This window comes from Xenopus laevis, chromosome 7S (genome assembly GCF_017654675.1).
Source record: "Xenopus laevis strain J_2021 chromosome 7S, Xenopus_laevis_v10.1, whole genome shotgun sequence".
Lineage (NCBI taxonomy): Eukaryota > Metazoa > Chordata > Amphibia > Anura > Pipidae > Xenopus > Xenopus laevis.
The window spans coordinates 33,233,855-33,252,173 of NC_054384.1; the positions used below are offsets into that span (position 1 = coordinate 33,233,855).

Sequence of the window (18,319 nt, forward strand, 5' to 3'; positions counted from 1 at the left end):
ACCCTAAACCATATCCTATTCTACCAAGCTAGAATAGAATAAGAATAATTAGAATTTGAAGGATACAAAACGATGTTATCAGAGCAAGGGTACACGTGGAGTGATATTTGGCCTGAACTGCAATCAGATAAATAAAAATTGTGGATAATAAATATAAGCCATAAACTTACTGAAAGAACTCATACAACTGGTATGTATGCTACCTTGCTACTTTATATACTAGCAACATGAGATAATCAAATAAATTAATTAGTATAGTATGCTAAAAATTACATTTTACATTCATTTTAACTATCTTCCCTAGTTTGCAATTTTTTATAGACTCAAGACTGATGTCTTGAATTGTCAGGAAAATTGTTATTCTAGATTGTGCAGCATATAAAAATGTGAAGGACAAAACACACTTGTCAGTCTCTTATTGCTCTAACTGCATGTTATTCAAGTGAATAAGAAGCGTGCAATTAGGCACACAAGTAGCAGTGACAGGCAGACCTGTGATATCCTCCAATGTTGGTCACATGAGGGCAGTGGCACACATAACACCACAAGCCAAGGGCAAAAGCATAATGAAAATTGATGCTACTAAAAAATGTTGCTGCTTAAAGGGGTGTTTCATCTTTAAGTTAAAGTTTATTATGTTATAGAATGGCCAATTCTATGCAACTTTTCTATTGGTCTTTATTATTTATAGTTTTGTAATTATTTGCCTTTCGCTACTGACTCTTTCCAGTTTACAAATGGGGGTCACTGACCCTATCCAAAAAGATATGCTCTGTAAATAATACAAATTGATTGTTATTGCTACTTTTAATTCCTCATCTTTCTATTCAGGTCATCTCCTATAAATATTCCAGTCTCTTATTCAAATGAAGCCATGGTTGCTAGGGTACTTTGGATCCTAGCAACCAGATTGCTGAAATTGCAAAGTGGAGAGCAGCTGAATAAAAAGCTAAATAACTCAAAAACCACAAATAATAATAATTGTAAATTGTCTCAGCATATCACTCTACATCTTATTAAAAGTGAACTCAAAGGTGAACAACTGCTTTAAGAATTAGGGTAAAATGTATATATATATATATATATATATATATATATATATATATATATATATATATATATATATATATATATATATATATATATATATATATATAAATAAATAAATACAGGTGTGGGATCAATTATCTGGAAAGCTGATATTCAGAAAGCTCCGAATTACAGGAAGGTTGTGTCCCAGAGATTTTTAATCAAGTGATTAAATTTTTTCCCTTTTTCTCTGTACTTGGTCCTAACCCATAATATCATGAATCCTTACTGGAAGTAAAACAGTCATATTTGTTTTATTTATGTTTACCTTATTTTTTAGTAGACAAGTAGACCTGGAGATTCGGGGAGATTTAGTCACCAGGGAGCGACTAATCACCTCTTCTTTGGGGCGACTAATCTCCCCAAAGGGTTCCCCTTGCCTTCCGCCTGCCTGAATGAGAAATCGCCTGCGGCATGGCACTACCGGCGCTTCGTTTTCCGAAGTCGTTCGATGTTGCCTCATAAGGAAACTTTGGGCGACTTCACACCTGGAGATTTAGTTGCCCGGCGACTAATAGCCTCCTCTTTGGGGCGACTAATTTCCCCGAACAGCTTCCTCCCTGTCTTCCGTCTGCTCGAATGAGACATTGCCTGCGGCATGGCACTCATGGCGCTTCGTTTTCGGAAGTTGCCCAAGGTTTCCTCGTGAGGCAACTTCGGAAAATGAATCGTCTCGAGTGCCTTGCTGCAGGCAATTTCTCATTCGAGCAGGCGGAAGCTGTTCGGGGAGATCAGTCGTCCAAAGAAGAGGCGATCAGTCGCGGGGCAACAAATCTCCAGGTGTGACCTTACCCTTAAGGTATGAAGATCTAAATTACGGATACCCATACATAAAATTCACATATAAATAATAGTCACAGAATGGCGACATCCGAAGCTTTTTTTTTTTGGTAAAAATAAAACTGCGATAGTTTTAATGGAATACCACATAGATCAAGATTTCTAATATAAAAATCAAATACCAGTTATCAAAAAAAATCATGAAATTCTGCATGAAAATTCACACGATGATATATTACGGCTTTTGTTTTGGTGGAACTGAACCAAGATCCCAGCAATACCCACCAAGACATCATGCTGCAAACGATATGGCTCCAAAAGGTCACTGTATCTTGATTTTTTAAAAATATTAGTTGTTTTGCAGGGACAGGTATGTTTCTAGTGTGAAGCTGATGTAGCTATTATCATGTGTAAATATTCTCCGCTGATCTAGTAAGTTTTCCCATCCAATCATCACTTAATATTGCATTGGAAAATAAAGCAAACCATAGGAGAAGCAGCCAGGCCAGTAAATACTGATAGACTGCAGTAAAGGAATCAATGGGTTGTTGCTTTTAACTTGACAGAATTGGCTTTCAGCAGGCGGCACAATACAAGAAGCTTGGCTATTCACTTACATTTGGTAAAACAAGTAGTGGAGGCGGACAATGCACAGGGAATGTTCTGCTACAATTGATGCCTTTCACCCTTCACCTTGCTAAGCCCAAGCACCTGTTCACATGTGAATGACAGTGACAGCCCAGCAAGCTGTTTTACCTGTGGGCCGGATACGCCTATAGCAACGACGCACAGCTCTTAGCAGCAACTACAAACACGGGACATTGCAAAACGGGGTTCCTTTACGTCGCAAACGGAGAGTTGCATTTGACACCCCCCTTGGCCTACTATAGCCTCCTCACTCTGGCTGAGACTTGACAGAGACAACATGTAAGTACAATGAGAGCAGGGCGCACCTTTCAAGCAATGCAGTGCCGCGGCATCCTGTCTCCACCTTTGGTCAACCATAGAGTACATTTCACTCTCATTACTCACCACCTCAATCCCGGCTTCGTTTCCACTCGCTCACTTCCCTGTCGCTTTACGGAAGCTTCGGTCTGGTTCCGATAGGAAATGACATCACATCCCAGACCACCCACCGGAAGAGGCCAGCGTCTCAAATTCTGCCACGTCCTCACTCCTCCCAGACAGATCAGGCAGTCCTATGCTACCGACTGCGCAGATACAATATCCGGGATAGCTAACGCAGAAGCGTCCATATTTGTTGTGGGCGAAAGAGTGTCGTAAACTCATCAAAGTATGAAATTGTTCGTGTACAAATATAACACTTGGACTCGTCCCGAAGTGACTGAGAACTAGTAGTGACAGAATAATGCTGCCGATTTACATCCATCTAGATCGGGGCCAACTCCCCAGTCCCCCCGGCCTTTTTTTAGCCATGACCAGATAATGAGCCACAATTAAAGAAAGTGAAAGAAGTTGGAGAGCAACATAAGCATTCAAAAAGTTCCAGGGGATGCTAAATGTGAACTGTGATTTGGTAAAGCCCCTGTGTGGCCACTGGCCAGGCAGTCTACAGGAGGCTCTGTTTGGCAATACACCTGTTCTTTTATTTAACTAAAACTTGCCTTCACATCAGGAATTCAAAAATAAGCACCTGCTTTAAGTAGGGTTGACGCCTGTCCGGATTTGCCCCTGACAGCCCGGTTTTGCGGAGGGCTGTTCGCACTGAGAATTAGAATAGGCCCTGGCATTTCAGGTACACAGAGGTCCAATCGACCCACACATAAGCCCAAACAGCCCCCACCAGCCCACTAAATACTGACTTTCTATGGGACCTTATAGCAGCCCCTCTGGCATTTACCAGAACCCACAGATTGCCAGTCCGGGCCTAGTTCGGGTCAAAACTAGGGTTGCCACCTTTTCTGGAAAAAGATACCGGCCTTCCTATATATTTATCTTTTTTTCCTATTAATAACATTGGGATCAACCATCATTTTTACCTGCCAGGTGGCAACCTTAGTCAAAACTGACTGCCCGGTTTTCCTAGTTTCAAAAACCAGGCACGATTCCCTAAAACTGACGCAGTGATTGGCCGATTGCCAAATCACCCCTCCCAAGGTAAATTTACAATTATATCTATATGTACAGAGCGTAAAATCAGTAATTTGGGATTTGTGGTAGTTTGGAATTTACTGTGTGTTGGCACCCTCAAATCTAAAGAAAGCTTCTTTCTGCTATGGGGTTAAAAGAATAGTTTTCCTTATTAAAGAAATATCTGCCCCCAGAAAATAGCCCTGAAAGTGAAAAAGCTCTGACTAATTTGTGTGGTTGTGGGATATCAGCTGCCATTTAATGGGTTAACTATAACAGACGTTCTGTATTGCCATGTGAAATGGCTTCTATAATGCTACAGATCTCCAATTCTATTAAAGAAAGGAACAGATTTTTAAGTATATATAATGCAACAAAATGTGTCTTTTAAATAATAATAGTGCAATATTATTCCATGAGCTGATATTTTTTTTCTCCACTAGGAAAAGCCGCCACCGTGAGACCACCACCAGCTCAGCCTTCCAGGACTGACCCGCTCAGAGTCTCCAGTTACAGCTTCTTCTCCATGCTGGGAGGAGGAGGATTCGGCAAAGTTAGTGTGACTGGTTCCCATTAGGCAGAGCTCTTTTTTGTAGGTGCTACATCCTAAATGTGGTAGAAAGCAAAAGGAATGAGAGCTCTGGGGTCAATTTCCCTATTTCCATCTTTGTGCACAGGAACAGATATTGACTCTTTTCTTTCCTTTCTCAGATGATGCTGGCCAAGTTAAGAAACAGGGAGCCATATGTGGCTATAAAATACATTGAGAAAACAAAGGAGACCAATTACAACAGCCTTGTCACTGAGGCACAAGTTCTCCAGATCTCCAGAGAGTGCCGGGAAACTTTGCCAAGGCTATACCGCTTTTCAAACCCAGGTGCAACATTAGTTCAGTATTGCCATTTAGTGCCATAAATGCAGGAATCTGATTGGCCTGCCAGAGTACCAGAGATTCTCCCAATGGTTTCCAGCCATAACAGTATGCAAAATATCAGTCAACTACCCACAGTATTAATGAACTGATGCCATGTATTCATATTATATATTGAATATTATTTATTACTGATATAATTAGAGTATTCAAGTCCCATTCTATTAGTTTTTAGTTATGTTTATACCATCTGGTAATTAATAAAATAAGTGTTATTTCTTTCTACCCATCACTCTTTCTATTTGTCTGTATAACCAGCGGCATGCCTTCTACGTTATAGAGTATCTGAGACGGGGCAGCCTGGAACATGCACTGGAGGAATACGGCCGGATTGATATCGGCACAATACAGTAAGTGGCACATGTGGTAAATGGTACAATTGTACAATATCACTAAGAAATAACTTTATACTAATTGCACCTAAAAAAAGGAAGTACATTTTTTTAGTAGACACTTATTGCTCATGTTATTAAAAGAAAGGCTAACCATGATTTTCCTGTTTAAAACGTTCCTTTCAGCAGAGATGATATGTGGCCTACAATTTCTGCACAACGAGGGGATCATCCATCGGTCAGTATAGATTTCTTCATCTCTGTATCATTCTACAGCAGAGGCCACGCACAGGTTGCTCTGCAGATCAGCAGCCCTTACCTTCTTCTGTGTAACTCCTTTAATCTCTATATTACAGAGACATCAAACGCCTCAACATCTTACTGGATGACAAAGGCCACGTTAGGATCTCAGACTTCGGCCTGGCTAAGCAAAACGTCTTTGAGGACAATACCATCACTAGCGGTGTCGGAACCCTGGGATACATGGCCCCGGAGGTGAGAAATGCAATTACGGTAGATATGTGAAATATAGTAAAAGGAAGAAATATAGGAGAATGTCTCCTGGATGGGCAGATCATGGTCAGAAAATGGGCAGATCAGGGAGCTGTATGTTGTGGAAGTGGTAGGGTGGTGGAATAGTTCAGGTAGGGGAGGGAAGGTTGGGAAATAACACATTACCACTTGTGTGGCAACCCTAGTTTTGATCCAAGTTGGAGAAAGCAAGTTGTTGCATGCATTACTTTATACACTCAATGGCAGCTAAAGTTTGTTTCACATATTATGCCTGTAGACAAATTTAGAAGGTGCCATTTAGCTACTTGGCAAGTTAGTATTTTCCTCTCCTTTTCAGATTCTACAAGAAAAGCCATATAATGCAGCAGTCGACTGGTGGTCATTTGGCGTCACCATCTTTGAAATGGTCACTGGCGTCGCCCTATTTGCCAACAATGACAGTGAGGAACTCATTGATTCTATCATCATGGATAGGCCTGTAATACCTCAATGGCTGGATGAAGAGCTAAAAGATCTTCTGAAAAAGGTGGATTAACAAGTTGCGTGCACTCACCCTCTAAGATCCACGGGTACCAATCCACCGTGCTACAACATAGTGAGCGTCCCCGGATCCAGACGAATTAATATAGATTCAGCAATTGTACTATGGAGCACACAGGTGGTTGTGGAAAAATCAAGTCTTCTTTATTGAAAAAATGGTTTTAAAATCATCAGATCAATGTACATGTGGATATGACATCCCCCACACTTGACGCGTTTCGTGGCATCTCGCCACTTCCTCAGAAGCATAGGGAAACCCTCCCCCAACACCGTTAATAAAACCACAAGACCCAACCCCTAAAAAACATTAAACCAATCAGGTCATTAATTATATAATAATGATCGACAATCTTGATCAGAAAACACAGATCTCTCTGTTTATGCCACCTACTGGTCAGGTCAGGCTAATCTGGGAAATAGAACTTTGTCACAATCTATATTAACAATGTTGCAAAAAGCTTATAAAAGACTTTTAGAAATATAACACTTAGATAGCAACATATTATGAGTAGTCAAATGGTATAAGGTATCCTGTTCTGTCACAGACTAATATAAGTCATAACGTGGGGATGAATATAGGAAAACACCAAAAAACAGGAAACTAAATATTAATCAATATTATATATATTATTAACGTAAAAAAATAAAGATAAATATATTATACACAATCAATACTATAAATGATATAGAAACAAAACTAAATTTTAGGAAGTACATCAATTACAAAAGCAAGAAAGCTCCCATTCTCTATTAAGCCCCCCAAAAGGCTCGGTAGTTTTTAGATAAAAAATCCAATAGGCTTCTAGCCTCAATAATTTCTGATCCAAATCACCTTTTCTTATATTTCTGGGGGGTCTATCTATAATTTGAAAAGAGCTTTCTTGCTTTTGTAATTGATGTACTTCCTAAAATTTAGTTTTGTTTCTATATCATTTATAGTATTGATTGTGTTTTCTGATCAAGATTGTCAATCATTATTATATAATTAATGACCTGATTGGTTTAATGTTTTTTAGGGGTTGGGTCTTGTGGTTTTATTAACGGTGTTGGGGGAGGGTTTCCCTATGCTTCTGAGGAAGTGGCGAGATGCCACGAAACGCGTCAAGTGTGGGGGATGTCATATCCACATGTACATTGATCTGATGATTTTAAAACCATTTTTTCAATAAAGAAGACTTGTTTTTCCACAACCACCTGTGTGCTCCATAGTACAATTGCTGATTCTGAAAAAGGTGGGTAGCAACAGTGGTATGGAGGTATTGTAACATTCACAGATATATTTCTGCTCTATTTCTGCTCCATTTGGGGTATTCAAGTAATTGCCTATTGATATTTTAGCTAATAAGAAAGAAGCCAAGAAGATGCCTTGGTTTGCGAGGGAACATCAGGCGCCATCCATTTTATGAGTCCATCAATTGGATGGTGCTTGAAGAAGAAGGAGCAAAATCCCCTTTCCAGCCAAGTGAAGTACATGATTTGCAAATACAAATTATAAATGATTATAGACCTGGTAAATAACACTGACTAGTGAAAAGTTTGTGGAAGTTATATTTAAGCATTAAACACACAAGTCTCTATTAAACCTATACACATAAGGAAGGTGCCTCTACTAAAACAAGCAGTATGGCAATTCCAATTCTAAATGTTACATATTTAATGTAATGGAATTTTTATTGTATATTGATGTTAAATACATTGCAAATCAAAATGTTAAATTGGGCCTCTAAAAGCAAATACAGTAACTATTCTCTTGCTCATAATAGATATTCTGTATGATTTTAACTGAATTGATTTCTGCTTTTCAAACAGCCATCAGCAAAGCTCTTCTTTCCATATGATGTGAATCTGCCGTTCCTCCGATCCGAGGAAGATGAAGCCACATCAGGGGACAACAATATCGTCTCTGGCTTTCCATTCCTAAGTTCCTCCTGGCTGGAGTAAGTGAGTATGTGAGAGTGTGATCCAGCCAGTCATAATAACATGCTGTTCCATCTAGCATAGGTACATAAGATCAGAGGACGGGGGGCATATCTGCGGGCTTCAAATCAGCTCCACCTGCTGCACCAAGGCCGTGTCATCATCTGCATTTCCTTCCTTGGTAACATCAGGCACAGTCACTCATCTGGGTTCATGAAGGTAAGTACCAGGTAGGTATATATATATATACCTACCTGGTACTCGCATGTTTTAATAAAACTTTTTATTCAGTATCTAAGACCTGAGAGTGCGGATCCTTCTCTTGCTTGGTATGTATATATATATATATATATATATATATATATATATACACACACATGTGGAGCGAATGGTGTGTGAATGAATGTGAGATATGAAAGGATAAGGGTGTAACAAGAAGGCAAGTGATGCCAAGATCACAGACTGCTTTGTCTTTCTGCACATCTTGTCTATGGAACCCATACCCTGTTAGTTATGTATATAGTTTTGTAGTTTATCCAGGGCAAAGGTTTTTCCCCTGTCTGGGGCAAATTAGCCACCGCTTCGGATCGTTTTTTTTTTTACCTTGTCCTGAAAGTTTCTTGTTAAATGAGCAAAGGGTGGGACTTCATAGACACGTGCAGTTTAAGTCTCTTGTGTTGTCTTTGTTTGTCACGTTTGTCCTGTTGTGTGAGGCGTTACACCCGGCGTGAATGGTGTGTGAATGGCCAGTAACAGGGTTGAAGCCTTGACGTGGCGTTACTGCTCATATGTATAAACATGTGCTAATTCAACCAGTGGTGTAACTTTGAGTGACATATTGTTTATTGTTACATGTTATATCCTGCGAGACTACGGGTCCAAAGTGGCGGAACTGCACATTTCTTCTCCTCTGCTAACGAAGCAACGGATTGAATGGACAGGCAGGATCTTCCACAAACCAGACTCCTAAGAGCTAGAGATCAACAATCTCCAGCACAGGGATTAAGGAAATCAACTGAACCCTAAGCCTTACTAAACAGAGACCCTTTTGTTTCTTTAATTGAAAGACAGACTGCTGTGCTGGAGGCTTCCTACCTGCCTACTACTACTACTACTACTACTACTATCCCACCATCTGCCTCCCTGTGTCAAGGATTAGGTAGGGGGAGCTGTAGAGACTGAAGGGAAAGGGCGAGTCCTTGAGGCAGGAGCTGTATGTGCCTAGGAACACTTGAAGGGAAAGCAGGAACAGGTTGATGAGGGCGAAGAGTCAGTCTGGATCAGGTGCAGAACAGGACGGAGAGGGCGAAGGTCAGGACTGGACTAGGCAGGAAGAAGAGGACGACTCAACAGGAACAGACTTGACGGGGCAGGAGTGGAACCGGAACAGACTGGATGGGACAGGACGGGCGTAGATCAGATCAAACTTGGGATAGAGTGCAGAGGGAGACTGGAGCAGATAGCAAGACAGGAGCAGAATAGAAAGAGAGCAGAGCAAGAGAGGACTGGAGCAAGATATAGCAAGAGAGGACTGGAGCCGAGGATAGCAAGACAGGACTGGAGCCGAGGATAGCAAGACAGGACTGGAGCCGAGGATAGCAAGAGAGGGGTACAAGGCAGGGTCGGATCAAGGTCAAGGTTGGGAAGGTACAAGATAAGATTAAGCAAGACAAGGACAGGCAGACAAGGCAAGGCGGAATAACAAGGGAAAAGGGGCAAGAGCTAGAACTACCTAGTTAGGGGCGCTGCCGCAGTACTAGGAAACCATACAATGCTCTGCCAAGGAGTGGTCTAAGTGCTGCCCTTAAATAGGGAAGAGTCAGCCCTGATTGGCTGATTAAACTAGGCAGCAGCTGGGTTGGGGCTGTAGATGCCAAACAGGCTGCAGCTGAGCTGGGGCTGGAGAGACCAATCAGGCGGCAGCTGGGCTGGGACTGCAGAGGCCAGGTTACACATAGCGAGCAACCCTACAGGCTGCTCACCTCGCCAAATGGTTAAGGTATCGAGCCAGAAACCCAAAGGTCCCCGGCTCGAATCCCAGCAATACCTGACACCCTGGACCCATCCATTCTCTGGGCTAGTGTTCCACTCTGCAAGCCCCTGACAACCAAATGGCTAAGTAATGGGCTTCCTCATACTCACGTGCAGCACAAAGCTGATACCCCGTAGGATTTGGTGTGACCACAACTCAAAGGAACTTTGATCCCAGGATGTAGATGGACAGTGTCTAACTAATACTACCGTAATCATTATAAGCCCAAGAACAGTGAACTTGGTTAAGGCTATATTCATGTGGTTGGTTATGTTGTTTATTAGTTAAAAAAAAAGATATATATATATATATATACCTTTAAAAAAATAATGTCTATTATTTCAAATTGTTAGTCGCATGGTACAGGTACGGGATGAGTTATCTGGAAACCCATCACCCAGAAAGTTTCGTATTTTAATTAAGTCAGATTTTTTTAAATGTTTTTTTCTCTGTAATAATAAAACAGTACCTTGTACTTGATCCCAACTAAGATATGATTAATACTTACTGGAAGTAAAACCAGCCTATCGGGTTTATGTACTTTTTACATGATTTTTTAGTAGACAGAAGGTATGAAGTAGACAAAAAGATTCATTATCAGGAAACCCCCAGGTCCAGAGCCATACCTACGTATATTACATAAATAGTGTACTTTGGAGAAGGCACATTTATATGTGGCAAATATATAGGCAATTAGGACATTGGGGTTTAATGAGGAAAAATATCTATTCTTTATTTTAAACAATGGTAGCCAGTGTCATTATACTGTATCTCTCAAAACTGCACTAGATCCACAATATTTTTTCAATATGTTATATAACAGCAAGATGCCTGATGCAGTGCTATTAGGAAGGACACTCTTGCATTGCTAATTAAGTTTGGGATGCATAGTTTGGAATGCTACAAGGGCACAAACGTTTTGGGGCATATTTACAGAGGAGGTCCCCTACCGTTTATACCCATGTGTCATACTCAAATGTAAAAAGAGTTGGGGAGCAACACAATCATGAAAATAGTTCCTGGGTGATGCAAAATAAGGGTTGTCATTGGCAGTACCTTGTACTTGATCCCAACTAAGATATAATTAATACTAATAAACAGTGTTTTTCACAGCAAGCAAAGTATACAGCGAAAGGCAATAGAGGCAATAGGGCACCTCAGGAATATTAGCTACAATTATAGAAGTGTATACTATGTACTTTATATACATACAATAAGAAGCAGGGACATGGGCTGCCTATGCATGTGCCCATACAGGAAAAGGGTCTGGGCTGCAGTCTGGAGCCTAGTTCAGCAACAGCCCTAACTACAGTCCAGACCATTCATCATATTCCTTCCAATACAAAGGTATTTCCAGACTTTTGTCACCCACGCTAGAAGCAGCAAATGTCCTGTGTGAACTTCCATCCTACCTGATCCCCACGTTTTGCGTTAATGGGGTTGTTCAACTTTAAATTAACTTTTAGTATCATGTAGATAGTGGTATTCTGAGACAATTTGCAATTGGTTTTCATTTTATTATTATTTGTGGTTATTCAGCAGCTCTCAAGTTTGCAATTTAGCACTCTGGTTGCTAGGGTCCAAATGACCCTAGCAACCAGGCATTGATGTGAATAAAAGAAGCTCTAACGAGAAAGATGAGTAATAAAATATAGCAATAAATGTGGAACCTTACAGAGAATTTGTTTTTTAGAAGGGGTCAGTGACCCCCATATCAAAGCTGGATAGAGGCAAAAAATGTAAAAACTGTAAAAAAAAGAAGGGATGCACCGAATCCACTATTTTGGATTCGGCCGAACCCCTGAATACTTTGAGAAAGATTAGGCTGAATACCGAACCCTAATTTGCATATACAAATTACGGGTGGGGCGGGGAAATTTTTTTGACTTCCTTGTTTTCTGACAAAAAGTCACGCGTTTTCCCTCCCCGCCCCAAATTTGCATATGCAAATTAGGATTCAGATATGGTTCAGCTGGGCAGAAGGATTCGGCCAAATCCCGAACCGAATCCTGGATTCGGTGCATCCCTAAAAAAAAAGTAAAAGTTAGGGCCAAATGAAAAATTGCTTAGAATTAGCCCTTCCATAGCATACTTAAAAGTTAACAAAGATGACCTTTACGTTAACATTTAATATGTTATAAAATGTCGAATTCTAAGCAACTTTTCAATTGGTCATCATTAATTTTTTTTTTATAGCTTTTTATTCTTCTGACTCTTTCCAGCTTTTAAAAGGGGGTCACTGACCCCATCTAAAAACAAATGCTCTGTATAGCTACAGATGTATTATTATTTGCTATAGACATTTTTTTAAAGGTATATATATATATTTTTTTTTTAACTAATAAACAACATAACAAACCACATGAATATAGCCTTAACCAAGTTCACTGTTCTTGGGCTTATAATGATTACGGTAGTATTAGTTAGACACTGTCCAGCTACATCCATACTAAAAGTTGAACAACTCATTTAACAGGGTTGATGATAGAACACTGACAAATTACTGCTGCACCTGTCCTACACTTACCCTCTCCCCCATTTGTTTTTTCCCCCCTCAATTCTGCTTTTTCCCCACTCACCCATTATATCACCCTCCATTTATTCTCCCTTCACCATCAAGGTTTACTTTCATTACTTATTCTGTTCTCTACATTGTCAGACCAGACCCCCTCTCCTGATGCTCATTTTTTTTTTTTTTTTAAAAAAAAGGATTTTTGTGACGCGCAGCACAGGGGTGCCCTGTGAGCATTCACGACGATGGAACGCCTTGTGTGACTGCGCGCCGACATCTGCACATACGTGCCAAGGGGGTGCCAAACATCGCTGCACGTCGCAGCAGGGGGCCTGTAGGGGGGGCCCTGGACTGCAGTCCCGGTGGGCACCGGGCCCCCCAGTCCGACCCTGGACATATATATGAGTAAGTTACTTGCTATAGCATATATTTCAATATAAACAGCTGAGCTAAAGATCTGGAGGCACATGGGAGAATTGTGCTCAAACTCCATAGTGTACCCCAGTAAGTAGAACCCAAAAGTAAAAAAAAATGCCTAAATACTTCCTGTAATGAATGCTGTTTAATTCCCTAACCCTGCACCTAATAGACACACAGATCCTATCGTACGAATCGAGGATTCATACGATTTTCGGATCGTGTGGTGGGGTGCCAACAGCTTTCGTCCGGCTGAGATCGGACGTTCGGTCGTTCGGTCAGGTTTGATTTTGACCCGACCGATCACGCCGGAGCCCATTGCACATCGTAATCAGATCGTTCGCCATTCAGCCGAACAATCAGATTACCCCTGATATAGCCATGCTTGTTAATGGCATATCGGGGAAAGATATGCCATCTATGCGTCTATGGCCACCTTAAGGGTAGATAAATATCCCATAACAAGGTAGATTTCAAACCAGTGACACTGGAGTTTAATGGACTGGGGTATCTCTTATTCACTGTATATGAACCTTTCTCTATAGGGAAGAGAGAAACTGTATGATGGGCGCATGGCAGCTCCAACACAAACAAATGAAAGTATCTGACTTCCCATGCACATACGTGAATGCACTTTCAAATATAAAACAGTTCATAGTCTGATTCTAGAATCTAGAGAACACAGACTGGACAAATGGAATGAAACATTAACTATGAGAAAGATGATCAACTAACGGCATAGAGAATGCATGAGGGGTTACTAGCTGCACTTCCTACTTATGGGTGCTCTATCACAGTGCCTGTAGGTTTAAAGGGAAATTTATCCTCAAACCCCATTTGAGCCCACACAGTATATCCTGCCCAATGTATAAGGAACCTCTAATAAGAGAAGGTTGTAACTGACTGTAGTAATATGTCCCTAGCTCTACACTGCAATGGCATCTTCCAACCTGTGCTCAGGTAGAGCTAAGTCCCTGGCTCTGCACTGGTATCTTGCAGGCTGTGCCCAAGTGATGATGTCATGAAGTTGCGCCTGCCACAGGCACGAGACCTCGACCGTTGGAAAGTTACAGTTGGTGAGGAGATTTCAGAGAGAGAAGACACAGAAGAGAGATCGGAGTGAAGAGAGAGAAAATGAAGCGTATCCATCTAGAATCTGGCATTTCGGAACCCGGGCCCTTAAAGGAGAAGAGAAGAAGATCAGTAGGTAAAGAAAATGAAGAGGATAGGCCCAAGAAGAAGAGAGCAAGGAGTTTGGAAGAGCAGTGGGTACCAGATGAGAGCTGCAGGAAGAAGAAAAGGAAAAGGGAGAAGAGTGATCAAGGTAAAGAAAAAAAAATTACTTTTGGAAAAAGGAGTGCCCCATACGATAGCCATCTTATCCTATTTTATTGGGGCAATAACATTTTAGGGATTAGTTACTAATAGTTACTATGGGTGCTATATTGTACAAGGGCAGTTGCCAATAGCAACTAATCAGCAAACCTTTTGGTACAGTGTAATTTCAACTTGAAAGCAAAGACCTGGTTGCTATGGGAAACTGCACTAGTACAATTTAGCACTTATCTTCTATATGTAATAAAAATCTCCAAGTTTGCCCATAGGCACTTATCCATATTAATAAATCAGCTTTTGAAAAAATGACCAGTAAATGCTACCTTCTAATTGGTTGATATAGGTTATTAGATCTGTACTCAGTTGTGCCCATTTGATCACTGTTTTTCCTCCTTCCTCAACAAATTTTAAAAAGGAGCAGCCCACATGATTGCCAACTACCCCTAATTTACTGGTGCAATCACAGTTGCCCAGGTGCAGTAACCCCCATATCATTATGACACTGCCAGTGCAGTGTATTTTTCCACTCACCCCTCCAAAGGTCAATTTACAATTATATCTATATATGCAGAGCTTAAAATCAGTCATTTGGGATGTGTGGTAGTTTGGAATTTACTGTGTGTTGGCACCTTCAAAACTAAAGAAAGCTTCTTTCTGCTATGGGGTTAAAATAATAGTTTTTCTTATTAAAGAAATAGCTGCCCCCAGAATATAGCCCTGAAAGTGAAAAAGCTCTGACTAATTTGTGTGGTTGTGGGATATCAGTTGTCACTTAAAGGGTTAACAATAACAGAAGTTCTTTATCGCCATGTGAAATGGCTTCTATAATGCTACAGATCTCCAATTCTGGAACAGATTAATTTCAATGAGTTTTAAGTATATATATATATAAGAATATGCAAGAATATGCGTCTTTTAATTAATAATAGCACAATATTATTATTCCATGAGCTGATATTTTTTTCTCCACTAGGAAAAGCCGCCACCGTGAGACCACCATCAGCTCAGCCTTCCAGGACTGACCCGCTCAGAGTCTCCAGTTACAGCTTCTTCTCCGTGCTGGGAAGAGGAGGATTTGGCAAAGTAAGTGTGACTGGTTCCCATTAGGCAGAGCTCTTTTTTGTAGGTGCTAAATTCTAAATGTGGTAGAAAGCAAAAGGAATGAATGCTCTGGGGACAAAAGAAACTAAATCCAAATCTGAATAATATTTCCATCACAGGAACAGATATTGACTTTTCTTTCCTTTCTCAGGTGATGCTGGCCAAGTTAAGAAACAGGGAGCAATATGTGGCTATAAAATACATTGAGAAAACAAAGGAGACCGATTACAACAGCCTTGTCACCGAGGCACAAGTTCTCCAGATCTCCAGAGAGTGCCGGTTCCTTTGCAAAGGCTATGCCGCTTTTCAAACCCAGGTACAACATGAGTTCAGTATTGCCATTTAGTGCCATAGATGCAGGGATCTGATTGGCCTGCCAGAGTACCAGAGATTCTCCCAATGGTTTCCAGCCATAACAGTATGCAAAATATCAGTCAACTACCCACAGTATTAATGAGCTGATGCCATGTATTCATATTATATATTGTATTATATTTATTACTGATATAGAGTATTCCATGCCCCATTCTATTTGTCTTTAGTTATGTTTATACCATCTGGTAATTAATAAAATAAGTGCTACTCTGTGTTATTTCTTTCTCCGCATCACTATTTCTATTTGTCTGTATAACCAGCGGCATGCCTTCTACGTAATGGAGTATCTGAGCGGAGGCAGCCTGGAACATGCACTGGAGGAATACGGGCGGATAGACATCAGCACAATACAGTAAGTGGCACATGGTAAATTGTACAATAGTACAATATCACGAATAAATAACTTTATACTAATTGCACCTACAAAAAGAAAGTACAATCTATCTCTTCTGGTTTAGTAGACACTTATTGCTCATGTTATTAAAAGAAAGGCTAACCATGATTTTCCTGTTTAAAAGGTTCCTTTCAGCAGAGATGATATGTGGCCTACAATTTCTGCACAGCAAGGGGATCATCCATCGGTCAGTATAGATTTCTTCATCTCTGTAAAATTCTACAGCAGAGGTCACACACAGGTTGCTCTGCAGATCAGCAGCCCTTGCCTTCTCCTGTGTAACTCCTTTAATCTCTATATAACAGAGACATAAAACCCATCAACATCTTGCTGGATGACAAAGGCCATGTTAGGATCTCAGACTTCGGCCTGGCTAAGCAAAACGTCTTCAAGAACGATACCATCACTGGCGGTGTCGGAACCCTGCGATACATGGCCCCGGAGGTGAGAAATGCAATTACGGTAGATATGTGAAATGTAGTAAAAGGAAGAAATATAGGAGAATGTCTCCTGGATGGGCAGAATGGGGTCGGGAAATGGGCAGATCAGGGAGCTGTATGTGGTGGAAGTGGGAGGGAGCATTTAAAAGACACGGTAGGGTGGTGGAATAATTCAGGTAGAAGAGGGAAGTTTGGGGAATTACACATTACCACTTGTGTGGCAACCCTAGTTTTGATCCAAGCTAGAGAAAGCAAGTAGTTGCATGCATTACTTTATACACTCAATGGCCGGCTAAAGTTTGTTGCTAATATTATGCCTGTAGACAAACTTAGAAGGTGCCATTTAGCTACTTGGCAAGTTAATCTTTTCCTCTCTTTTTCAGTTTCTACAAGAAAAGCCATATAATGCAGCAGTCGACTGGTGGTCACTTGGCGTCACCATCTTTGAAATGGCCACCGGCGTCGCCCTATTTACCAACAATGACAGCGAGGAACTTGTTGATTCCATCATCATGGATAGGCCTGTAATACCTCCATGGCTGGGTGAAGAGCTAAAAGATCTTCTGATAAAGGTGGGTAGCAACAGTGGTATAGAGGTATTGTAACATTCACATATGTATTTCTGATCCAGTTGGGGTATTCAAGTAATTGTCTATTGATATTTTAGCTCCTAAGAAAGAAGCCAAAAAGACGCCTTGGTTTGCGAGGGAACATCAGGTGCCACCCATTTTATGAGTCCATCGATTGGGTGGCGCTGGAAGAAGGAGCAAAATCCCCTTTCCAGCCAAGTGAAGTAAGTACATGATTTACGAATACAAATTAGAAATGATTATAGTCCTGGGTAAATAACACTGACTAGTGAAAAGTTTGTGGAAGTTTTATTTAAGCTTTAAACACACAAGTCTCTATGAAACCTATACACATAAGGAAGGTGCCTCTACTTAAGCAAGCAGTATGGCAATTTCAATTCTAAATGTTACATATACAAATGTAATGGAATTTTTATAGTATATTGATGTTAAATACATTGCAAATCAAAATTTTAAATTGGGCCTCTAAAAGCAAATACAGTAACTATTCTCTTGCTCATAATAGATATTCTGTATCATTTTAACTGAATTGATTTCTGCTTTTCAAACAGCCATCAGCAAAGCTCTTCTTTCCATATGATGGGAATCTGCCGTTCCTCCGGTCTGAGGAAGATGAAGCCACATCAGGGGACAACAATATCGTCTCTGGCTTTTCATTTCTAAGTTCCTCCTGGCTGGAGTAAGTGAGTATTTTAGAGTGTGATCCAGCCAGTCATAATAACATGCTGTTCCATCTAGCATAGGTACATAAGATCAGAGGACAGGGGCATATCTGCGGGCTTCAACATCAGCTCCACCTGCTGCACAAAGGCCGTGTCATCATCTGCATTTCCTTCCTTGGTAACATCAGGCACAGTCACTCATCTGGGTTCATGAAGGTAAGTACCAGGTAGGTGTATCTATATACATGTGGAGCGAATGGTGCGTGAG

The 18,319-nt window shown here is 40.7% G+C and overlaps 3 protein-coding genes across 3 annotated transcripts in view; 2 read left to right on the forward strand and 1 right to left on the reverse strand.

The window, feature by feature from the left end:
• The window catches only part of sec24c.S (SEC24 homolog C, COPII coat complex component S homeolog), a gene marked incomplete at its 5' end in the record, with an annotated part of 46,543 nt that extends 43,597 nt beyond the window's left edge, over window positions 1-2,946 (reverse strand). Inside the window, 1 exon segment of the mRNA NM_001094363.1 lies at window positions 2,902-2,946.
• A 2,462-nt stretch (window positions 2,947-5,408) lies between these two features.
• Window positions 5,409-6,928, forward strand: LOC108697502 (protein kinase C delta type). Its single transcript, XM_018227605.2, has 3 exons — window positions 5,409-5,461; window positions 5,580-5,718; window positions 6,074-6,928. Exons 1-3 carry the CDS (start codon window positions 5,415-5,417, stop codon window positions 6,269-6,271), a joined length of 384 nt encoding a protein of 127 aa, XP_018083094.2. The 5' UTR covers window positions 5,409-5,414; the 3' UTR covers window positions 6,272-6,928.
• Window positions 6,929-16,234: 9,306 nt separating this feature from the next.
• LOC108697503 (protein kinase C delta type) lies at window positions 16,235-17,061 on the forward strand. The gene is made up of 3 exons (XM_041570709.1): window positions 16,235-16,317; window positions 16,484-16,546; window positions 16,665-17,061. The coding sequence occupies exons 1-3, from the start codon at window positions 16,244-16,246 to the stop codon at window positions 16,831-16,833; spliced, it is 306 nt and encodes a 101-aa protein (XP_041426643.1). The 5' UTR covers window positions 16,235-16,243; the 3' UTR covers window positions 16,834-17,061.
• Window positions 17,062-18,319: the final 1,258 nt, after the last annotated feature.